The following is a 26,150-nucleotide window of genomic DNA, read 5'->3' as shown; positions in this document are numbered from 1 at the left end:
GTAGTCAAAGCATGGCTTATATCTTACTGCAATGTTTTAACTCTGTCACCCTTTCTAAAATGGACGCATTATTTTAATACAACTAGAATACTTATTATAGGCCACAGGGGCAGTTTTAATAAGTGGTACAAAATCAAGAAAGTAAAGAGAAGATGGAAGAACAAGCGTCTCATGCTTTTCTTTATTTACATTGACCAGGAATGAGCAGCCAGCAAAGGTATCCACTCTTTCCATTGCTTTTTTGTGGACATCCTCATAATGCATTATAAATATGTTCATCTGAATTACAAACGACTCTTATTAGTGACAGATACATCAACTGTCATTAGATAAATAAACCCAAGATTCTAATTCTCATCGGTGTTATTTGCTGCACTGTTTGGTTTATTTTTGACTATATGGAACTAGTGTATATTCCACATTTTAAAGTATTGTATTCATATTTTAATTTTGTAATTTATATAAACTGCTTGCTAAGCTCTACATTTTAAAAAATGATGTAAGCTTACTATTAATAAGTATTACTAATACTTACTATTTTGCTTTTGAAAGTGATTTTATTTCAAGTGAGGACAATTTTTGTCTATTTTTAATGTTAGAACAGCATACAACATGGAGTTATTTACAGAGCTTCACATTCCAAGTGGACGGCTAGCTAACATATATCTAGATCTTATGAATATGACTTATTAGTTCATAGACGTAATTTTTACAGTGTTTGATCAAGATAATTAAAATTAAGAATCTGAGGGATTATTGTCATTGTTTTCATTTTGTTGGACACCACAGACTTCTGAGTAGACAAACAAAAATCTTCCAGTCTCTTTTCTAGATAATTTGAAATAGGACCTTAATGTTCTTTTTCACTTATAGAAATACAATTCATATGAGCTGTGCTTCTGGACATTCATACTTTACATTTGAATTAGAGATGAAAACTTTGGAAAGTAAAGACATTCTAATTCTTGCCCAGGTAGGTTCTACAAGAAGTGAAATGCAACAACCAGAAAACAGTACAGGAATACCGAAAGTTAAAAATCCCAATACGACTTTTTTGTTTCTTTATATTTTTTTTTTTATCAGTAAAGAAAATTAGAGAAAAAAAGTATTTTTCTTTGCTAAAGCCCATTGCTACAGCTCCAAAAGCACTACTGAACCAACACTGACAGACATGCACAGATACATACAGTATATACAAGACACAGAAAACAAATCACAGGCGCCAGTCTCTGTGGTAATCACAAATACAATCAGGACCGATGCATTTAATCTCTTCTATTTTGCTCATTGTTGACAACCAATTAGGCATTTTGTTACAGACGCTTGGGTAACCAACTTGCTAAAAGCCTGACTTGTGTTTCTGTTGCATGGCAAAACAGCAGCATATTAAGAATAATTCATACTGATGGTTGGAAAAAGGGTTATCTTCTCAATAGAGAACTTAGCAGATTCCATAGCTTCAAACATGTCCTTACTTATTTGAGACACAACTCCTCAGAGCAGAGAATTCACAGAGAACAGCACCAACACAAACAAGAGGAGTCGGGGACAAATGGCACAAAAGTCAACCAAAGAAAATGTGACACATCTCTGCATACCAGCCCTCCCAAAAGGTTTGCAAAGCAAAAGCAAAATGCCGGCACCTTGCTGTTTAAGAGAGTGGAGCTTCTGACAACATCTTACCTGTGTCAAGAGGAGGTCTTCTGCTTATGGAGGCAAACTTCTCTGAAGCTAAAAGGTCTGGACTCCTTATGCTGCTTATTTATGTGTTTTTTTTTAATCTTGCATATGCTGAAGAAAACTCAGCTGGGTCAAAATTGAAATTAACCTAGCAGGAGCAGTTTCTGAAAAGTCTTAATATAGAGTGAAAATTCAAAACCCTTCAACAAAAAAGATTCAAAATTCTGTATAGAGGTAGAACAGCTGGTCTCTCTTGCAACTATAAAGGACACATTAAAAGTCACATGGACCCTGGAAATTCAGCATTTGAAAATAAATTATACAAAAATTATATAAGCCAACCAGATGATTTATAATGCACATACTGAAACAGCTAGTACTTTCCACATTTAAATAAAAACATAAGAGTGTAAAGGGATAAACCAAAAACTACAATATCCATCCATCTTCCAACCCGCTGAATCCAAACACAGGGTCACGGGGGTCTGCTGGAGCCAATCCCAGCCAACACAGGGCGCAAGGCAGGGAACCAATCCCGGGCAGGGCGCCAACCCACCGCAGGACACACACACCAGGGCCAATTTAGAATCGCCAATCAACCAAACCTGCATGTCTTTGGACTGTGGGAGGAAACCGGAGTACCCGGAGGAAACCCACACAGACACGGGGAGAACATGCAAACCCCATGCAGGGAGGACCCGGGAAGCGAACCCGGGTCTCCTTACTGCGAGGCAGCAGCACTACCACTGCGCCACCATGCCACCCAAAACTACAAAATACATTTCACAATTGAATTTGACTGAATTTTGTTACTAATTAAATTAAAATGTTTATTATAAAGAATGACATGTTTGGTTAAGTGCTTATGAAACAAAAGTAACTTGTTGTGGATATCAAGCTCAACATCTAATCCATAAATTATGACATGACATGCCCGTAGGTTTCAAGCATCTCAGAGTAGAAAAGCAGCCCTTAACTGGCTCCAAAAGCTCAGTGTGACTACTTATTGGAGCAGGAGTAACAGCATTTTATCAATTGTACTAATACAGGAAGCTACTCCTAACTTCACCAGATCCATGCTGTTTGTGACTATGCAGTGCATTCAAAAAGTAATGAGACGTCTTGACCTTTTTCACATTTTGTTACAGTGCAGTCTTATGCTAAAATCAATTAAATTATTTTTTTCCCCTCATCAAGCAACACTCAATATGCAAGAAGTACAAAACAAAATGGGATTTTAGGTGTTTTTGCAAATGTACTAAAAATTGAAATATCTTATGACAGAAGTATTCAGACCTTTTACTCAGTACGTTGTTGAAGCACCTTTGACAGCCTGGAGTCTTCTTGTGTATGTCATGAAAAGCTTCTCACTCCTAGATTGGGAGATTTTTTTTGACATTCTTCTCCGCAGATCCTCTCAAGGTCTGTCAAGTTAAATGGGGACCACCACTGGACAGCTATTCTGAGGTCTCACCAGACATGTTCAAATGGATTCAAGTCTGGACTCTGGTTGGCTGATGCATTTAATAACATTCACAGAGTTGTCCCTAAGCCACTCTTGTGTTGTTTTTGCTTTATGTTCAGGGTCATTGTTCTGTTGGATGGGGTAATGTCAGCCTAGTCAGAGTTCCAGAGCACTCTAGGCCAGGTTTTTATTAAGGATATTTTTCCTATCAACCCTGACTAGTCTCTCAGTCCTGCCTCTGAGAAATAATCCCACAGCATCTTGCTGCCTCTACCAGGCTTTACCGTTGGACTATTAGATAGATAGATCTTTATTTGTCCCCAGGAGGAAATTGCCCATGTGATGAGCGGTGCCCGACTTCCTCCAGATGTGAGTCTTAGAACTGTGGTCAAACAATCTTGGTTTCATCAGACTAGATAATCTTATTTCTCATAGTCTGAGAGTCTATTAGGTGCCTGTTTAAAAACTTCAAGAGGGCTTTCATGTGTTGTCTGTCCACTTTGCTGCAGCGGAAGTTTCTGTGGAAGTCAGCCAGAGTGACCATTGGATTCATGGTCACCTATATTACCATGGTCCTTCTCCAACAAATTGCACAGTTTGAGCAGACAGCCAGCTCTAGGAAGACTCATGGTCTAAGAATTATGGAGGCCACTGTGCTCTTGGGAACATTCGGTGCTGGAGAAAATTTTCATAACATTCCACAGATCTGTGTTGTGACACGATCTTGTCTCTAAGCTCTGCAGGCAGGTTTTTCAACTTAACAACTTGGTTTTTGTTCTGATACATATTGTCAACTGTGGGACATTCCATAAACAGGTGTGTGCCTTTCCTAATCATGACCAATTAGCTAAATTGACCACAGGTGGACTCCAAACAAGTTCTAGAAACATCTTGATGACGATCAACATAATGGGATTCACACAAGCAAAATTTCAAATATCATAGCAGAGGATATGAATACTGGTGTTATTGTGATAGTTCAGCTTTTTATTTTGAATATATTTCATAGAAATTCCTAAAATCCTGTCTTAACTTTGTCACTTTGGGGTATTGAGTGTTATTTAATGAGGGAAAAAATAATTTTAAATGATTGTAGCAAAAGAAGTCTTAACACTTTCTGAACATTCTGTACTTGTTATAATTTTGTGTTGCTCAGCCTTCTCTTTAATAATTACGCAGCACACATCCAGCTAATAAGAAATGTTTCATTTAGTAAATTTCTAATGTTAAGAATTTTTTCCAAAAAAGAATGGCGTAATTTCCTATGCTGTTACCTTTCCTAAATATATATTGAACCCCCCCCCCCCACACTTAGTTTCCTTAATTCACGTAAACTCTTTAACCATTCTATTACTACTAAAACAACAAATAAAATAACAATAATAAAGGAACTCCTTCTGTTGGCTTTTGAATTTTCAGTGATTTCTGGGGCTCCATCACTTAAAGGAGGGGTGTTGAAGATCTTCCAGAGTTCTGGGGTCAAATGGCTATCTGCTGCTTAATACTGTACTGTATGTTAGCTTGGACGCAAGGAGGCTATTCAATTATTACAATCTTTATTTTATGCAACATATTTCACAGAACACACTGTCAAAAATGTTTTTTTTTACAAAGTAAATAACTGAAAGAAACACATTAAAGTGCAATACAGGATAATTAAAACAAGAGGCACATGGACTGGAGGATGACCATAAGAGAGAAGGATCTGAGATGTCAAGTCCCAAGGCAGTGTGGGTGAGTGACGGCGTAATTAAAAATGCACTGTTTTTAACTGCTGTTTGTCACATGTAGAATGCCGTAATGCATTACAGTTCTCTAGAAATGTTACCTCCGCACTCCAGCCTCAGAAATGAAATGAAAAGAGAAACATCTGGGTTTTAAGACATAAACTTTAAAACACATATTTCATTATTTTTTCCATTGTGTACTAGACCATTACTCGTTAGCCAAACAGTTATTTTTGAACTGAACATGCATGCTACAATACCTCACCTCAAAGTAACCTTTCAAAACTTTGGCACAGGCACAAAAAAAAGAAACTGGTGTGAAGCAGACCAGAGAAAAGCAGTCAAAAATGTTAATGTTTACACTCTTAGGACTCAAGATTTGTAACAAATTCCCACAATATTTGCAGTGAGAAAGTATCCTCAGGTGTGACCTATGATAAAGCTACTTGTTTTATGTAAAGGATCCTGTTTTATAAAGCAAGCAGTTCATGGTCAGCAAGCATATGGGAATTTGCAGATAAATCTCTTTAAAAATATACATGGTGTAATAAATGTCTGAATTGGTTCTTAACCTACAAAAATCTTTGTAAAAAATCAGTCCATCTTATTTTTTTAGCTTTAATCTCTTCCTCCATTGCCTTATATCTTGTTATCAATTAATAGTTTATGCAATAGGTCTTTTTGTCTTTTGTATCGTCGCGACGCTCCTTTTGTTGAAGGCAACACTCATACTGGAATGGGTGGAGGGCAAGGAGACGTTTATGCTCTTTAACAAAATTCTGTTCTCACCTTCTTCATTTCAAAACGTAAAAATTAAAGGCAAACCAGGACACTACCAGCCTCGCTATACAGAAAAAATATCATGAAAGCAGGGCTACTTTTAAAGTAGCCTCTGCCAGGTATAAAGTCTGAATCATCATACAGCTACTGTTATTCAGACTTCAAAGTCTCAAAGCAAGACATCAAAGAATCTTAAACCAATTAATAAAGGTTGGAGTGGTGGCTCTGTGGCTAAGGTTCTGTGTTGGTAACTAGAAGGTTGAAAGTTCAAACACCGTTACTGCCAGAAGGGATCCTACTCTGTTGGGCCAGGCTCTTAACCTGAAAAGTGCTCCTGGGGTGCTGTACAAAGGCTGATCCGGCATTCTGACCCCTAAAGGTCATGTGGAAAGACAATTTCCCCTCACAGATTAATAAAGTATATCAATTTAAAAATGTTCGCTCTACACTTACTGTATAATCCTTTGGGAATTCCTCCCACCTTTTTAACTTATAAGAATTTAATCCTTACAAGATGTGATCCTATGCTCCCTGTTCAATTAGGGTGACCAGATATTTAAAACGTTGATATGAAGTGGTTAGCAATTAGACATTCTGCATTGAACCAAAGTGGGCAAGAGGATTCCAATTGGAGTATTTAAAGAAAAAAGTGAGCTTGACCTAGTGTGAACTGAAGATGCATTATTTTCTGAACTGCACTTTTTTCTTGTTGATAGTGTCTTCTGTAGGCCGAACCTCGGATGCAAGATTAACGATGCAGAGATTGTGCCAATTATAGAACATTTGACCAAATCGTTACAGTCAGAAGACCTCTTGAGGGTTTCTGGTAGCATGTGCAACATGTCTACATATGTTTTGTGGATTTGTAAAAGGAATACAACTGTGGTTCACATGTGTCCGTGTCCCTCGGGGTATCCTGTGGGGGGTACTCCGAGAGTATGAGGTACAGGCCCCCCTGATAAGGGCTGTTCGGTCCCTGTACAACCGGTGTCAGAGCTTGGTCCACATTGCCGGCAGTAAGTCCAACCCGTTTCCAGTGAGAGTTGGACTCCGCCAGGGCTGCCTTTGTCACCAATTCTATTCATAACTTTTATGGACAGAATTTCTAGGCGCAGCCAGGGTGTTGAGGGGGTCCGGTTTGGTGGACTCAGGATTGGGTCACTGCTTTTTGCAGATGATGTTGTCCTGTTTGCTTCATCAGGCCGTGATCTTCAGCTTTCTCTGGATCGGTTTGCAGCCGAGTGTGAAGCGGCTGGGATGGGAATCAGCACCTCCAAATCCGAGACCATGGTCCTCAGCCGGAAAAGGGTGGAGTCCCCTCTCAGGGTTGGTAGCGAGATCCTGCCCCAAGTGGAGGAGTTCAAGTATCTCGGGGTCTTGTTCACGAGTGAGGGAAGAATGGAGCGTGAGATCGATAGGCGGATCGGTGCGGCATCCGCAGTAATGCGGGCTCTGCATCGGTCTGTCGTGGTGAAAAAGGAGCTGAGCCATAAGGCAAAGCTCTCAATTTACCAGTCGATCTATGTTCCTACCCTTCACCTATGGTCATGAGCTATGGGTAGTGACTGAAAGAACGAGATCGCGAATACAAGCGGCTGAAATGAGTTTCCTCCGCAGGGTGTCTGGGCTTTCCCTTAAAGATAAGGTGAGAAGCTCAGTCATCCGGGAGGGGCTCAGAGCAGAGCCACTGCTCCTCCGCATCCAGAGGAGTCAGATGGGGTGGCTCGGGCATCTGATCAGGATGCCTCCTGGACGCCTCCCTGGTGAGGTGTTCTGGGCACGTCTAACCGGGAGGAGGCCCCAGGGAAGACCCAGGACACGCTGGAGGGACTATGTCTCCCAGCTGGCCTGGGAACACCTCGGGATTCTCCCGGAAGAGCTAGAAGAAGTGGCCGGGGAGAGGGAAGTCTAGGCATCTCTGCTCAAGCTGCTGCCCCCACGACCAGACCTCGGATAAGCGGAAGAGGATGGATGGATGGATGGATGGATGGATACAACTGTGGCTCTCAAGGTGTCCTGGGCGGTTGCTTTAGAAATATGGTGTACCGAGCCTGCTATTAAAAGCTGTTCAGTCCCTGTACAACCGCAACAAAAGGCCTACACATTGTCTGCAGTAAATCTGACTTATCCCCAGGGCTGTGTTTTCCAATCCCATTCATAATTTTTATGAAAAGAAATTTTTGGTGCACTCGAAGGGGAGGTGGAGGGGGTCCAGTGTAGTGACCTCAGGATTGCATCTCTGCTTTTTTGCAGATGATTATGGTCCTGTTGGCTTTATTGGGTGGAGAACTCAGGTCCACACTGGGGTAGTTTGTAGCTGAGTGCAATGAAATTGGGAGGATGATCAGCTCCTCCAAGTCTGAGGACATGGTTAAGTGTGCTCTCCAGGTTGCGAAGGAGGTGCTACCTCCGGCATGAGTTTAAGTATCTCAGGGTCTTATTCATGAATGAGGGAATAAGGGAGCAAGAGCATCAGCAGTTATGGGGAAGTTGTATTAATCAGTCATAATGAAGTGAGAGTAAGCCAAAACGCAGAGCTATCAATTTACCACTAGACCTACAGGATGTTCCTAAGATGTTGAAAGGTGCCAGCTGAGGTGGTTCGGGAATCTGATTAGGATGCCTTCTGGATGCCCCCCTGGGGTAGTGTTTCAGGCATGTGCAACTGGGATGGTCTCTGGGCAGAGACCCAGGACACGCTGGAAACATTATACCTGCAGACTGGCCTGGGAATGCGTCCATTATCTCCCAGGAGCAGTCAGGGGAGGTGGAGGGGAAATGGGATATGTGGACATCTCTGCTTAGACTGCTGCCTCCATGAAAGGGATAGGGTAAGGGATATAAAATAGATGGGTGGATGAATGGTTGACGGTGAAAACCTGAACATTCTGCCATTTTCTAATGATTCGCTCTAATAAAAAAAAAATTACAATTAGTTTTTGCAAAGCTATGATGTCTAGTCAGATTAGTATGTCTCGAAGGCTGCCTGCTTGAACAGAGAAAATGTCAAGATATTATAAAAATATCCAGTATCTGTACAGACTAGCGAAATGTCTGTGGATCTATGCAGTGTTATATCATGTATTTATCGGAGTCTTGCCAAAACGATTTAGCCATCATTAATTGGGAGTAGACAGGTGAATTCTAGATTACCTTTTGTATTTCTGTTCCTGTCTAAAGTTTCCAAAGTCTATTTTTTTTCACATGTCTACAAAACCACCAGTAAGAAGCTTTCATTCATGATCTCACATTAATCATCTCAACATCTCTGCAATTTCAGATAACCACTGAGCAACGGGTGAATTTCAGCAATGACTATATAATCAAATGCAGTCTTCAGTGTGTAGCCACTTAGAAATTTTAGAAGTAGTCAGGGAGAATTTTAATTGGAATGGCGAGTCTCCCTAGGAGAATGTAAAGAGGATGTTCTTGCGTCTTTGGTGTTTTCTTTCCTTTTTGACCTCCCTGAAGTATGGGCAGGAGGTTGAATGGTTTCATTTTAGAATTGTTATTTTCTTTGGGTTTACCATTTGAAGTCTTATTCCAAACACCAACTGCTTCCTTAGGCTTCGACAGGGACTTGCTCGAAGGAGTAGCTGTTAATTTCCCAGAGTTTTTGTTCAGTTTTACTAGTCTAGGTGTTACTGGAGTTGTTGTCTCAAAAATATTCAATGGTTTTCCATTCAGGTTCAGCTTCCTCTTAGAAAAGGCCAATGAATGTTTAGGAGGAGTGACAACCCTGGTGTTCTCTGATAAGAAAACCTTCTGCTTTAACCCATTCACAGATGGTATCCTTGAAATGAAAGCTTTTGTGTTAAGTTCAGATTTTTTGCTGTTTTGTGTTATTTTAGTTGCCGTTTTTGTGGAAGCAGCAATCACTGGCTTGCCGGTGGTCAAATTAGACAGATTTCTGGTTTGATTAACTTTCATAAAGACAACATCTTTGAGAGTCTTCGTAACAGGCTTTGTGATGGGTGCTACTATTTGTGGTTCTGACTTTGGCTTTGCTGTTATATTAAAATGCGAGTGGTTAGTTAAGCTCCTAACAGTGGTCAATATGGGAATTCTTTCTTTGGTTTTTATGGGTCTGGATGTGTTTTGTACCTGCGACGTGGTGATAGGTATCTTCCAAGTTGTAATATTTGTCAAAGGTGTGCTTAAAGGCTGAACAGATACAAACTGCAGCGGAGGTCCCATATTGTTACTGGAAGACATCTTTGATTGTTTTAAGTCATGAATCTCTTCTGCTAGTACTGTAAATCCATCAACCAAGATTTCAAATTTTGTTTCCAAAAGTGACAGCCTCATATCAACCTCAGCAAAGGTTCTTTTCAACTCTGTGATTCTGTCTTGCTGGTCAGAGAAGGACAGGATTTTCGTGAGGTTCGTCAGCTGGGAGTTTAGGTAATCCTGCTTCTTCTGCATTTCCTTCAGGCTGTCCTGCACTGCAAAGCCATTGTGCTCTAGCATGGCCAATCTCCTGTTGAAACTATTTAGAAATGAATTCATCATACTCTGTAAGCCATTTTTCTTTTTTGTGGAAACAGTGATTTTCTGAAGCATGGTCCTTGTAGTTGTAGATGCTGGGGCAGTCGTGAGTTTGACCACCCATTTTTGGACTCCAGCAGTTGTTGACAGCAGGCGTCGAGATGTGCTTGCCACACTTGTGTAAAGAGGAATGGAAGTGTTATTGTTTTCTAGGTCGGTATCATCAGAGCTACCTTCACCACTTATATCTTCACTGAAGTGTTTCTCTTCACTGAAATTGTAAACTGCTTCATTGCACCTCACTGGGACGAGTTCATCCAGTTTCCCATCAAGTGGCATCTCATTACAGATTCCATCATTTCTTTAATCCAATGTAAACAAGCAAAAAGGTGGGTCAAGAAAACATCAGACAACAGGACAAATAAATTTAAGCTGGCTTAGGTGAACATGTTAGTCAGACATCTTTGCATCTTCAGAAATGTGCAAAGAATCGGCGCTTTTAACCAAAGGTTTCAAAGATTTGAGGAAATCTGGAGCACCTCAGCTCAGCAACAATGTTGTCCAAAATTTTGATCATTACATTGTTGTGATTGCCCAACACAGAGAGAAACAAGCAAAAGAGGCCACCAAAAGCATGTGAAGTAAGTGTCTACCATAAAATTCTGGCAGAGGGCATAGCAAGAACACTATGTGGAAACAACACTCAAGATTTTCAGCATTTTGGCAATTTGTGTCTTTTAAACGATCAAACAAAATAAACTATGCGAACTCAAACAAGATAATCAGGTATTTGCTTTGTAATGTGGACAAAAGGGATAATTTTCTTAACTTATTTGTGATTAAATCATCCAGAAAAAAAAAGTTTCACAATTCTTAAGGCATATCTTCTTCCTCTTTTGGCTGCTCCCGTTAGGGGTTGCCACGGCAGATCATCTGTTTCATTTTTTTATCTTCCTGTCCTTTGCATCTTCCTCTGTTAAACCCATCACCTGCATGTCCTCTCTCACCACATCCATAAACCTCCTCTTAGGCCTTCCTCTTTTCCTCTTTCTTGGCAGCTCTATCCTTAACACCTTTTTCCCAATATACCTAGCATCTTTCCTCTGCACATGTCCAAACCAATCGCCTCTCTAACTTTGTCTCCCAACTGTCCAACCTGAGCTGACCCTCTAATGTACTCATTTCTAATTCTATCCATCCTCGTCACACCCTCATCTAAAGGCATATAGAAAAACTAAACAAATGTGAAGTTCAGCATTTGAAAAAAACAGCATTTCGGCACCTTTCCTACAAAGCTTTTATATGCGAATAGATATCACGCAACCACAGAAAGCCATCTAACAGTGTAAAAGGATGCAATGGGCAAGCACTGAGGTCAAGGTTTCATTTTACTAAAAATGGCCTTCTGTTATTTTGAAGAAAGCAAGCTATTAGACCAAAACCCAACATAACACTTGGAGGAAGGAGCAGAACTTTAACACTGGAATCCCTGAAGCCTACGAAAAAACTCATAATCCCGGGCCACCTTAAATTCCTTCACGCCTCTCCATTGGCGTCTTTAGTTTTGTAAGTGTGTCGATCAGCACAATCATTAAGCAGCCTGCTATCCCATCTCCCCCACCACTGCAGCTCTAGTCAGACAAAAAAGTTCTCCCAGGATTAGCTCACTACTCAAAACAGTAAATCTAGAAAGTGCCCAGAATTGAACCAGCAACCTCTTGGTTATGAGTCATCACTTCTTACCGCTGCATCACCCAAGCAGTCATGTCAGTGTCGTACCCTAACCGATTTCTTTTTCTTCGGTTACATTCTTGAATAAAAGCGCTCTTGTTTTGTTATACTTGTTTGTGAAAGTGTTTACTTGATATTTGGACTTCAGTCTTCACACATTATACACTTCATGTCAAAACTTTGTCATTAATACTATGACATGAAAAAAAATTCTGTTTTAGGTATGTGTTCAACATTTCTTGCCTTGCATTTCCTTTCATCCTAAATTTACACTGATTGTTTTAGACACGGAACATACATGAAATGCATGTGTTCCAAATAATGATATACTGTACTGTACATTTGCAAAACAAATGGCAATAATAGAGAGGTGCGAAGGAATTTAAGGTGGCCCAGGATTATGAGTTTTTTTCGTAGGCTTCAGGGATTCTTGTGTTAAATAACTAAAAGCTACAAATAGCTAAGAGTTTTTGTGGCATGTGTGTAATGCAGTAATAGACCTTCATAACAGGAAACATCTTACATAAGAGAACAGTTGCTACTTATCTTAAAAATACTACAAAAATGTACATTCTCTTATCCTACAGAATGATTTATGTCATTACTAGCTGCGTGTGGTCTTCAGGTCAAAAAACAACCCGAAGACTCCCTAGCAGTTTTGCTATATTGGTGAACTTGCATAGTCGTCAGCTAAGTGGACCTTGACAGGTTGTATCTTGTCCAAGATGGATATGTAGTTGAGTGTTGCTGTGGCACAAATTGACTGGGACAGACTAGAACCTGCCTCAGGAAAACGTAAGGTAGCTCGTTGTTTGAGCGTACAAGGTAGATGTACCACACAGCTTAGTTTGTCTGCTTGGGTTGACTGAGAAGTGATTTGCGTACAAGCACTGAAAAAATATAAAAGTGTATGCGTGTGCCATCTTATCAAGTTCAAGACACACTTTTATAAGCTTCTACATCTTACACAGAATTCACACTAACTCCCGTGGATGTGGTTGAGTGTAAGCAGAGTGGACTTCTCCATACACACACACTGGTCTTTCATTTACTGTATATATAAATATATATACAAGGGGGGCAAGCCCCCCTGGCACCTTTGGTCGCTCCTCGAAACCCTCTCTTAAACAGGGAAACAATGGGAAAAAAATACAGTTTTTTTTTACCTCCTCTCAGCTGCTGGCTTGCTGCTGCTGCCATGCCACGTGATCTGCATCTCATGCGGCGCTTTGAACATTTAAGAGCCTGTACAGCAGCTGTCCTACTGTTTGCCTTTTATTTCTGGCCCCAGGTGTGGTTAAACCTCTTGTCACTCTTGGTTAAGTATCGTCTCGCAGGACGTGAGTTCTTGATATTTTTTAGTTTATAATTTAAAAACAGAATAAGAATCTGAAAATCTAACAACATCACATTACAGTTCGATAAATTCTGAAAAGAATGATACCAAACATATATATGTATATTTTAAAATAAGTCCAATTTAAAGCGTGACAAAAAAGTGACGTAAAAATGTCACATAAAATCGTTGCACAAAATCGTTGCACTTTTAGGTTTAGGATTTTATATATATATATATATATATATATATATATATATATATATATATATATATATATATATATATATATATATATATATATACACAGTATCTAATATGAGAAGTACATTAATATATTTTACAAAAATATACACATTAAATATATAATTTAATGGCATATTGACGTATAATGTATAAATATTTTCTGAGAATTTACAGAGTAGCAGAAATAAGAATATCTTGTGACTAGGCAAGCACAGCTATGGTTGGTTGATGATGGGATTTTTCTACTTAGAGATTGAACTACAGGCCATGATAGACATTATTATAACTTGTGTACGTGGGTGTTATTTGTATGGGGGAAGAGCTATGTTTGATATCAAAAGCATTAACAGTGAAACTCAAAATGTGGAACATGTCCAATCAGAATTAGCTAGTAAATGATTAAGTAGACATCAGCTAGAAATCAGTGAAAACTACACAATGAATCCCAAGGGTAACAATACTCAAGCACAGTGCCAGTGATATAGGAAGGTAAAAGATTTTAAGGCCGAAAAACACCTTTGTATTAATTTTAGTTTCTTCTTAAGCCAAAACATTATCTATTCAGTCATTAACATAAATAAAGCTATGTTCATCCAAGTAAGCTTGGAAAATAAATCCTTGAATGAACATTATTTCAAATAATACATTTTTTGCCACCTCTAAAACTGTATATTTGTTAGCTTTTTCTTTCTCTTGTGAATGATTAGCTGCAATTTGAATATACAGTATAGTATCAGTCAATCTAGTACAAAAGCACAGTTGTGATGTTTAAGCATTATCCCTGCTGTTCAAACTGTGCTTTAATTCCATCAGCATTCTATTTTATTATTATATATAAAGCTGGAAATTGGTTTGTGATGTTCTATTTACCTGTCACTATGGTATTTAAAAAGTTCAATGTGGCATTCTTCATTCAACGTTGAGAAATGAAGTAGTAGAATTTCTGGTTCTGTCTAATGGTCTAAAATAACTGAAATCCATCTTATGGATCATTTACCAAATATGACAGCCAAACTAAAGTGAAAATTTCATGTCATTTTCTAACCTGCTTAATCCAGACCAGGGCTGCATGAGCCTATCCCAGCATGGGGCACAAGGCAGGAACAAACCCTGGGCAGGGTGCTAGTCTATCGCAAGATGAACACACACATACCCACACTAGGGTCAATTTAGCATCTTCATTTCATCTAACCTGCATGCCTTTGGGCTTTGAGGGGAAACTGGAACATCCAGAGCACAGGCAAACCCCATGCAGGGAGGGCCTGAGACACAAACACCGGCCTCCTTACTGCGAGGCAACAACACTTCCACCTCCACTACCACTTCCCACCGTGCCACCCTAAAGTGGAAATGCACATCTGTAATCACATTTTTAAAGCTTTCCAGACACATACACACACGTGCAGCAGTAATTTAGAATTCCTATCACTCTAAATTATTATAGAAATTACTTTTTGACATGCTACAAGTTTTCCATGTAAACCTCTGCATTTACCACCCAAATCAGAGAATGCGGCAGTGCACACCATGGCAAGAATCAGCCTGCAGGTATACACATGCAGATAGGAACAGCACAAAAGCAGGATGTGAAACAAGTGTAGAAAACATTAACCCAAGTAGATTAATAAACACACACGCACAAAGAGCTCTCTCAAGAGTATACACAAAACATGACGGTCCAAGGAAATCCATTTGTAAGTAATTGTACATGCAATTCCATTAAAAAAATCCATTACAAAATACCTGCACATACAGTACATTTCTACACCATTTGTTCCTAACCATTTTTCCAATTTATATCTAGAATATTTAACTCTTATGTTTATAGAGTTTATGGAGGCTTCACTAACCCTATAATAATTCTGTAAAGGTCATCTCTTTTATTATTTTATATATATGATTATACAATTATTACAGTAAAAGAAGAAGGCACCCAGAACATTTTGTAATGAACCATAAGAAACAGATGTCTTCCAACAACTTAGCTAAAAAAACTTCTCCAGCAGCTTTTCATTAAGGCAGTCATCCTGTTGAAACTGGACAGTCATTTAAACCTTATGAATATATTCAGTGTGACCATCTTATCAATATGCTGTATTACAGTATTTAAGTAATTGTGAAGCAAAACAATGCAAAATACACATTGTATGCAATGCTTTACGGCTTTCACCCTTTTTGCAACCTCACCATTTAATACAAGGGTAAACCAAAAAGTAAAGGCAATTTGAAAATCATGCGGTAACTGCAACGGACAGAAACGGATGCAATGCAACTCACTTGTGATGACTAATGGGTACTTCGAACACACATAGCGCAATGCTCTACCACTCGTCTAGTTGAAGCCAATGTCAAATGAACATGGACGCTCCACTGCTGGATTACACCATTGTTGAACAACACACCATCTTTGGGCAGAGAGAGTAAAACATGATGAAATTCACCTAAGGCTGTTGGCTTGTGACAGATCAATAAGCTGGTTGGGTACCCATCTTGTGTAAACTTTAGAGTATCCCATGTCATCATGCATTATGGCATGTACAGATCCATAGCTGATATCCAAATGTGTAGCAACAGCAGAAAACATAATCCATCAGTCTTCTCTGATGAAGGCAATCACCATGTCGATGCGGGCTTATGAAAACAATGTTGATGGCCGACCAGATCAAGCTTCATCTTGACTCATTTCCGTACTGAGTCAACATCCTTTGGTGAATATTCTGCAGGTTTCACTCCCTCTATCCAAAGAAATCTCACTATGGTGCATTGTTGAAGAATGATGCAATAACACAGTGGAGCGTCCAAGTTCATTTGACCTTAGCTTCAAGTACAGTAACGGCAGAGTGCTGCGCTGCAAGTGTTTGAACTAACCATAAGCCACTACAAACATGTTGTATTATGTCAGATAAAGTCCTTTGTGGTGTCTACATAATTTTAAAATTGCCTTTAATTTTTACTTTACCCTTGAATAATTATGATGCAGGATGAAGCATTTATATCTACGATCTTTATGCACATTTAGCTACGTCTTCCTGTATTCTCCGATCCTTCTAATATGCAACTGGTGTCTGCAATAAAACAGGACTGGGCACCCATGTTACCAGATACACCAATGACAATATTTATTAATGACGTCAAGGACAGCTGCAACACATCGAGCTTTAAAGGGGTTTATAACTGCAGGGGAGCCAGAGTGATTGATTCTAACATGTTGTAGAGCCCCTTTCGTAGTTTCACTACAGTCTCAATTCAGCCCTTTACCAGGTCAGGTCAGGTCAGCTAGCATGTATTTGATAATATGTATACTACAATGAAAACATTAACCAGAGAGATCTTTATCCTCATTTGCTTGGGACTAACAGTTGATGATTGCAGGGCAGTCCACCTTGACTCTGTTATAAGAATTGTTCCATAAGATCTTATCTCATCCACCATGACATGGTTCTAGGTGTCTGAACAACTATTACTGTTATAACTGCTATTTATTTATAATTCACTCTCATTAAACAATACAAATCTCTACTTTTTACATCCGAGCAAATCAAATAAGGTGGCAGAAGTCATTGCACAACACTTTCAACAGAAGCAATTGGGGCTTCAACATACCAATGCAACTGGGGTGATCTCTGTGACTGGCCCATGCTTGGGAACTTTGCTCCATGAGAACAAACATTTCTCATTAATGAATACTTTGGCCCTCTCGTGCAGTACTTCCTAATTACTTGATCTACCACCAGTTATGCAGATTCTTCTCCTTTGCTTTTAGAAGGATTTTGGATCTAAGAATCAGAACTAGCAAAAGTTGCAGGGTCTTACAGCATTTATAAAATCACCAGCGGAAGCCTTTCTTTGCATCAATGACACCACTAGTTTCCCAGGAGCCAACCCCATCATATATGCTTTATGGGAAGATTAGGACTGCATGTGAGTAGAAATAATAAACAAAGTGAGAAAATGTGAGACATTTCCAAGCCAGCTCTTAGAAACAAAGGTATGAGAGGTCACCTACCTTTCACAGCGACGTCCTGAATAACCAGGTAGACAACTGTCACAGGTGGGCTGGCCATCTGTGTCAACAAAGCATGTCCGAGAGAACCTGAAGGGCAAAACCACTGTGAGAACAGGCCTGGCTGCATACATACACACACAAACACACATGTATTGTCACTCTAGAGATGTCATGGCAGATTATGCTAAACCACATGGCTGGGACTCCAGTCATGACACACAACATCCAGATGTCAAAAAGATGATCTTGTAAATACATAGAAAAATCCATTTCATGTAACTGAAGCCAAAGAAAGAATGTTTTTGACAAAAACAGCCCTTTCAGCCTAAGACAGCTCATTAATACCTGTTCATGCACATTTCAAACTACATTGATTGGTAATTGGTTCTTAGCTCTGGCAGTTTGCTCAAAAACTAATATTGTAAGAAAATTTAGATTATAACTAGCAATAAATGTATTTCAGGTGGGTTGCTTTACATCTTTGCTTGGTCAGTAGTTTATGCCACATGCATCATATATATCTACATGTCAGTTGTCACACACGTGCGCATGGGAGGCAGCTAAAGGGCTTGAGTAAGGGCAATTCCGATTCAATCCAGGATGTGACAGAGTACACTGACTCTTTTTCTCCCTTTCCTGCAGACCAGTCACAGGAGATTCCGCCTGGTCCTGTTCACGTCACTTCCGGGACTGAGTCTATGGTTGAAGACCCTCATGAGCCCGACCCTTTTGACCTCACTTCCTGTCTTCCCCTTTAAAAGCCTCCACCTTTTCCCTATTCCGTCAGCTCTGTTTTGGACTTGGTTTTGTGCACATCAGTGCTGTATTCATTTTTTACAACATTGCAGCCAGGATACCAATTATACGGGTGGCTACCCCAAACTTTGCTATGGCTCTGTGTGGAGTTTGTAACACAGTATATGTTATATTGAACGGCTAACATGGTGATCAAATCATTATTGCTGCTGCCTCACAGCTCCAGAGTCCTAGCTGTCTGGCCCAATCACTGTCTCTGTGGAGTTTGTATGTTTATGTAGTATCTGTTTGAATTACTTCCAGGTACTATGGTTTCCTCTCACATTCATTTCAATAAAAGGATAAGTGCCTGTGTGTCTATCCAAGTGTCCATTTGGTTGCTACAGTATGTCTCTGTCATTCCAACAGATGACGCAACACAAACATTAACACTGCTTTTATGAATCCCAACCAAATGGCAAATAACATATACATTGCACTTTATTCCTACAAATGTTTGTGATGTTCCATCTGTTGGAATGACAAATGCAATTCATTTTATTACTACACACACTACATAATACAGTATATTTCAATAGAGATTAACAATGAGATCTATGTTGGTTATTTAGATTTCAACCCGTTTTCAAACAGATGGCACAGCTAGTTCTACTCATGTCCTGGTAAGGCTATCTGAACAGTCTAAATTGGACTAGTAAGGACGTATGCCAATGTATGCTCTGCACTACTTGGGTCTCATGGGTTAACTCCTACCTTTTGCCTTGAGATCACAGGACAGACTCTGGCACATTGCATACCTGTAAGTATTTACATGGGCAGAAATACAGCATTTGGTAATGCTGTTTTGAACCAGTATTACACCATTCCTATTTTCTCAAGTGTGGGGCATGATGACGCAGTTGTGAACTCTGTTGTCTGACAGGTCTGGAGACCTGGACTTAATTTACAGCATGGTTATACTGAGTATGGACTTTTCAGGTTTTCCTAGTGTCCACCATATTTTGTTCCCACATCCCAAAAATGTGCCTGTTAAATTAATGGCTGATTTGTGGAGGGAGTGTAACCATGCCCTGCAATTGACTGGTATGCTCCTTTTAAACTGCTCCTGCCAAGATCTGATCAGGCTCTGGCTCTCTGTAACCTTGTAGTACAAGTGGCAAATTCAGAAAGTAGAAGGAGGTTTCTTAAATCTGTATGGCACACATACATTTCTAGCAACATTCCAGGTTCTTTCCATCGCCCCCCCCCCCCCAACCACCACATTTACCGAATGTTATCTGTTTTGTGAACAAATTATTAATCCAGCAATACGTTATGTTTTTCATCTGTGTGCAGATAACTTCAAAACAAATGCACGTATCAGAGATTTTGAAGGTAGTCCAGTTCCATTGTTCAATGGAGATAAGAAAATATCTGTATAATTCAGGAGACAACACTTACTGGTTTGAAGATGAAGTCCCCGGGCAGGGGCAGGGTCTGCAGGCTCCGTTCTGCTCTTTAGGGTTACCATAAAATCCAGGCTTGCAACGATCACAGCGAGGCCCTTCAGTGTTGTGTTGGCATTGCTAAGTTGAGGAGAGAGGAAGAACATTAGGAAGGATACAACGTTCTGAAATTCACACTGTGGTGGCACAGGTGTTACTGTATTACAGAGTAATGTGGCTTGCCATATGGGCTATGACCTCACCAGTGGGCTGCCCCTGTTGGCATACTTGAGTGACCTGTGGTTCTGAATAGCGAATAGCATTTTGATAAAATGTAAATGGACAAATGTGTGTAAGCATCTTTGCTTCACTGTTTGGCTACTTCTAACCAAGGGTATCCAGATTTTAATATTTTTATTTTTTCATTCAGCAAGTAATATGCTAAGTATCACAAAAAATAACTTAGATTTTAAAGTAACAGTCACTTGAATATAGTTGATACAATAAATGAGAAATCAAGTCAAAGTGTTAGTAATGAAGACAACTTTCTAAGCATATGTTAGTTTTGCTTTGATTATATATCTATATATATAAAATTCTTTTCGCGTTTGAAACGGAAATTACGTATGACCACGCGATATGGAAATTACATATGACCACAGAACATATTATAATACAGGAACTAATCACTTCATTTGTGGACACCATTTTTATATTGTCTTTACGATTTGTTATTATTTGTATGAGAGTTATTTTACTGATATTGAAAAGAAGTAAACACAAACACGCAGATCTATCCCATAGAAGTACACCCCGAGTCGTCCTCTCCCAGCCCTCCTCTCTGGACTACAGCGCTGAGCCATCCGCCGCCAGGCGTGTTCTGACAGAGAAGCTTTATATATTCGTACACATGACTGTCGCGGAAACTGCCACATTGTAACTTTATTTTTTAGTTGGCAGTACTTGATAGTAGAAGAGATGAGGAAAACAGCTTTGCGTCTTTCTACTTTTTAACTGCGGCGAGCTGTAAACAATGTGCGTGAGAACAAAGTGAACGCTGGGAGGCGCGGAATGTCGGGCTGCTCCGTGGGGTCGAGAGCTTCTCAGTTTCGGGCAGCGTGCTCTGTTCTCGCACTGCTTGTGACACTTCAAGTGCCCCATCTGCTCCTGGGAGAGTGGATATCTTTGCGAATGAAACAGGACCCTGTTTGTAAATTACCCTTCACTACTACTCACTGTCCCTTAAGGTGAGTTCGGGTCACTAAAGCCCCGCAAAAACAGTTCCTTTTGTGATGAATTATTTTAAGAAGTAAATCACAGGCACATAGTGCAAGGTTGTCAGGCAGAAATTAAGACGATCACATAGAAAATGTAATTTCTATACCACAGCGGTCGTGTAGCGCCATTCACAAGGGATCTACTACCAAGAGATAATCCATATACATTTTAACTACTGTTAATACTACTTACCTGTTGTGTTATAGCGCCTTTAAAATGTAGTTTACCCCAAACCACTCCAGTAGTGCTCAATATATCTTTACTTCTTTAAAATGTTAATGTTTTACTGTTTAACAACTTATAGACTACATTTTATTATTTTCCCTTGCACTCAGTGAGTGAAGCCACTGGGTAATCAACTAGTTTTTAATAATATTCTTTTCTCTAATAATGCCGAATTCAAAGCTATACAGTGTCACATGTGTGTGCATAGAAGAAAGCTCTGATGATTGCAATTCCCTGCCGCTCCAGGAGTTGGCGCTGTGTCCTAATGCCTTTTCTCTTCCTCCCTCTTCAGACCAGCAGATTGATGGCTATAGCACCACTGACGTCTGTCCACACTGGACCTGCCTTGAAGCAGTTCAATCTGAGAACTGGAACTCTTTATTTACTACTTCAACTGACAGTCAAATATTAGTGTTCCATGAAGGAGATGTCAAAATCTAACTTTAGGGCACCAGTGAAACCACATGTACCCTAATCCAAATTTGGAATCAATGTACATAAAGACATTTTGATTCTCATCTCTTCTGTCTGGAGTAAAAGTGCTACTAAGTCCTCACACAAAAATCATGCAGACACCGTGTGCAACTAGAAAGTTGTATTTGTTTAAAGTTTGTTTGCGTTAATATGTGTGGAGCTATAGGGTCACATGAAGGTGAATATGTTAAAGTCTAAAGATACAGCTAATAAGTTCCTTCTAAATCTAAACAAATATATTTAATAAGCCCTGCCCCTACTAACTACTGTATATATAGCAAGAATTACAAGAATTAAACAATACATACCAGGCATTCCCCACTCTCCTGGTCACACTGACTTGCATGACCATAGCATTCACATGGTTCACAGAATCCAAGATATAAGCCACTTGTGCGGATGTATCCAGAATCACAGTTCTGCAGAAACAGGACATTGAAAAACAGCTTGAAAAAGATACTTTTTACAGCTGAATAGATAATGAACAACAAAAATATCAGAACACGTTAGAGCTGGCTGTGCAATACTTTTGTTAAAGAAAAAAGTTATAGAAATTTGCAATTTTTATAATTTGTAATAAAATTCATTAATCACATAATGAACAACTGGATTACAGGGAGCATAATAACATCCATCCATCCATTTTCCAACCCACTGAGGGTCTGCTGGAGCCAATCCCAGCCAACACAGGACACAAGGCAGGAACCAATCCCGGGCAGGGTGCCAACTCACCGCAGAGCATAATAACAGAAGTATACTGTAGATATGAAGCCATTTTGAACCCCAAATAACCAGCAACTGTTTCTTTCTGTGGACTCTCACACATGCTGGCTGTTTATGCTCCCACCAGCGAATGCTTTGCCAGATTTTTCCAACAGTCCTATGTCCAAGATCTTGTGTTATGAGGGACATTCAAAAAGTTTCTACATTTTCGGGTTTTTGTTGGAAACGGTGAAGGCAGGAGGAGTAGTAATTGGGCATTAAAAAGTTGGCATGATGCTGGGAAAATTGCATCGCAAAGGAAGGCGACTAGGAGAAAAGTGATGTCATTTGTTTTTGAAATTCTTAATAACTCTCTCTATTATATAAATGTAATGAATTATTATTATTATATAAAAAAATCCTGGGACAAAACGAGAATTTTAGCCTGGGACGAGATGTGACTTTTTCAGAGCGATAATTTCATGTCCCACAAGACGAGACTTTGGACCAAGAGATTTAACCACGCCTGGGGCCGGAAATAAAAGACAAAGAGTAGATGACAAAGTAGAATGTCATAAACAGGTTCAAAAACGTTGGCGTGATACACATGCAGATCAGGTTAGAGATTATGAAAGTACTAAAATTCGAAAGTCTCAAAAAATGATAGTAAAGATCGCACTAGCGCAAACAAGTGGAAATTATTACTCGGTGAAATAACGGAACAGTGAAAAGAGATCAAATATATGGACATAGGTGGTATGACAGAAGTATGTAGATATTGCTTCAGATTTTAAGCCAGAGACTTGTAGATCGTCTAATTCGTGTTGCCATCAGGGAAAAGTAGCGTTTCTTCCCAATGAAGAGGCGTATCCCCAAGAATTAAAAGATTTGTTGTTTGGTGAAAGTGAAATCCACATATGCGAATGGCAGAGGCACGAAGTGGATGGTGCATAGCGCAGGCCAGGGGGTTGGTGAGCGAAACGAGCAGGGGGCAAAGCCCCCTAGTAGAGTTAAAAAAGTGTGGAAACTTTTTGAACGACTCTCGTACTTAGAGTTAATCTAGTACCAAGGGACAATTACAGCTTCAAACATCACTCCCAAGTCTAGCAAAGGGCTTTTACTCTTGAAGGTACCAGCGCGTGAGGCACTCAAGATCTCTTGTTACAATGAAAATTCCAATCTGACCATGCCACTTTATTCTTTAATGGGTTGCAACTACAATTTTAAGAAGAATGAAGATGAATGTAAAAGCGAAGCAAGAAAGCTAAGTATTACCAGTCCTTGCCAGTGTACATGGACTACTTTCATGAAATAACATACATGCTCCCAATGCCATCCAGTATAACTTGTAACCCTCTCTCTGAACCCATTTTCTTGAGCTCAAATACACATCATGCAGTAACTCTCCCCCGGTGTTTAAAAACTACTCAGTCCATATCCTAAAAGTCAGAGCCATTTGCAGCAGACATAGGCACACGTTTCGAAGGTTGCCTCTTGCTTACACCAGACAAAAGGTTCTCACTTCTCCAGCCAAAGACAAAACTGATGTGTTCCACTAGTGGCTCACCACTCCTCAAAACAGATATCTAGACTCTCACTTTAATTTGGGGATTCAGGTTAGAGGAGGTATGGAGTGCCATTTAGTGGCTTCAAAAACAGATAATGTATATGCTGACGTTTAAGTTCTCCCGTGGAAAAGATGGGGCTTGATTTTACTGTATAATTTCCATTATTTTATAATGTCGGTTGTATAAGTCTCATGTTGTTGGTCCAAGAGATTATGATATGCTACCCACCTGAGAGTGTAACCACAGAGCACACTGCCTTTTTTTTTCTATGTATTGTGCCTACGTGACCACACGGTAATACTCAAACTATTCCGAAGTAATGTTTGCATTGTTTTGTGTTTTTTTTAATCTCACACCCTCCTACATCTTCATCGTAAGAGCATCCCTTATCTACAATGGAGTGTTTGATCAGTAGAAAATATGAAGCTGGTTTTAAATTAAACATCGTTGAAGTAGCAAAAGAAATTGGTAAATGCGCTGCTACAACAAAATTCGATGTGTCTGAGAAACTGGTGTGAGATTGGAGGAGGCAAGAAGATGTAAAAAAAATAAATAAGTGTCGTATTTTTGAATGGGCATATACGTTGGGGTCTGATTTTATGATCAATTTTTTGGGTTTCAAGACCCAACTTATACACAAGTATATACGGTAATGAGATTTACTTTTATCAAGTGTGAGGCACCTTGTTCGTGTACTCCGTGCAGGACAAATATCCCCTTTTTGGCAAAGTCACAATATGACAGGAGTGTAGACTGGGACTCTGTACCCTTGGCATGCCATGAGTAATTCTGCATGTTTTTCAGTAAATCCCATCATAAAGTAAGAATCGTAATCTGTGTTATACCTGGCAGGATGGTCCACTGTAACCTGTAGGGCAAGCGCATTCTTCAACCTCTCTGGCTTTCTCCTTACCAGTGGAATAGGGCACCGCAATGTCCATTCGAATATTTGAAATGCTGCAGAGATGAGAAAGACAATGTTACCATCTCACAGAGCTGTGAATTACATGCCAACAGGTGCTCACTTCCTGGTAGGCAGCATCATTATTATTGTTATTATTTTGTTGACACCTTTATCCAATGTGACCAAAGAGTGTTAATTCTTGAACAGAAGTACTTGTTTTTCAGCCAAGCAATGAAGGCAACTTACAAAATCTGAGAAATGCAATTGGTCACATTTCTTTTACCCAAATGGAGCAGAGAAAGGTGAAGCAACTTGCTCATGGTCAAACAATGTCATTAGCGGGAAGAGAACCCACAACCTCAGGGTTTGAAGTCCAAAGCCTTAACCACTATGCCATAATTTAATTTAATTTAGGTCACCAGTAATTCTTGGAATTCCTTCCATGTGCACCCATTCATTAAGCCATTCACTTTGTAGCCTACTTACCCAGTTCAGGGTCACAGGGTGTCTAAGCCTATTTTGGCATCCTTGGGCAGAGCGCAAGAACCAGCCCTGGACCATGTATAGTCCAATGTAGAGCACACTTGCACATACTGTGCACTCCTTCATGCTGGGACAATTCAGAGTTGGCAATTAACTTATTACTGGCATCTTTGACAGGAGTACTCAAAGGAAAAGCCATGCAGACATGGGGAAGAAGTTATAGAGATCCATGTAGAGGATTCAAACCCATGTCATTAGAGCTGTAAGGTTGCAATGGACCACATTGACATTGGCCATACTTGCCATTACGTGTATTAATTTGTTCATTCATTTTCTGTTAGTTAATACAAGGTGGCTAAAATGACCTTAAGGTTCTCTTACTTATTCTATGTGTCAAACTCTACAGAGTAAATTAATGACTGTACCTGGAATCTATCATTCTCTCAGCATAAGTTGCTCTGATCATAAAGACACTGATGTTGGCCAGAGCCATAAGAAGATGCTCCCGTGTGCATGGTTGTCCATCAGCACGCCGCCATGCAGACTGAGTAAGAAAATACACAAATAAGTTAGAAAACAACACGCCTGCATCCCTGGCATCAATCCTATCCAGTACATGTTTGGGACCAAAGAGTGGGCAGCCTTGATCAGAAGTATTTTTTTTTTTAGCCGAACAACAAAAGTACAGAATTTAATCACAAGACAACATGTAACAATAATAACTGTGAGGCTAGTGAACAGTTACGCCTATTACTATTTTATAAGATAATGCTCACGATAAAAAGTAAAGTCTTCAGCTCTACAGGCACTTAGTTTTATCTGTTATGTTCAAAACAAATAAACTTCTTATAACACTGATTCATTTATCACCATGCAC

General features: G+C 39.6%; 1 protein-coding gene across 7 annotated transcripts in view; it reads right to left on the bottom strand.

Annotated features, from left to right (window-relative positions):
- Window positions 1-26,150, bottom strand: part of hspg2 (heparan sulfate proteoglycan 2) — a 517,600-nt gene that overhangs the window by 215,037 nt on the left and 276,413 nt on the right. For all 7 annotated transcript variants that reach the window (XM_051930340.1, XM_051930335.1, XM_051930339.1 and 4 more), the window contains 5 exons: window positions 25,699-25,817; window positions 24,732-24,843; window positions 21,925-22,035; window positions 19,656-19,780; window positions 17,460-17,546 (listed from right to left, as the gene is read on the bottom strand). In XM_051930340.1, coding sequence (XP_051786300.1) covers window positions 17,460-17,546; window positions 19,656-19,780; window positions 21,925-22,035; window positions 24,732-24,843; window positions 25,699-25,817 — 554 coding nt within the window. The remainder of the gene's footprint in view (window positions 1-17,459; window positions 17,547-19,655; window positions 19,781-21,924; window positions 22,036-24,731; window positions 24,844-25,698; window positions 25,818-26,150) is intronic.

This window comes from Erpetoichthys calabaricus, chromosome 8, assembly GCF_900747795.2.
Source record: "Erpetoichthys calabaricus chromosome 8, fErpCal1.3, whole genome shotgun sequence".
NCBI lineage: Eukaryota > Metazoa > Chordata > Cladistia > Polypteriformes > Polypteridae > Erpetoichthys > Erpetoichthys calabaricus.
This window is presented reverse-complemented; position numbering and strand designations above follow the sequence as displayed.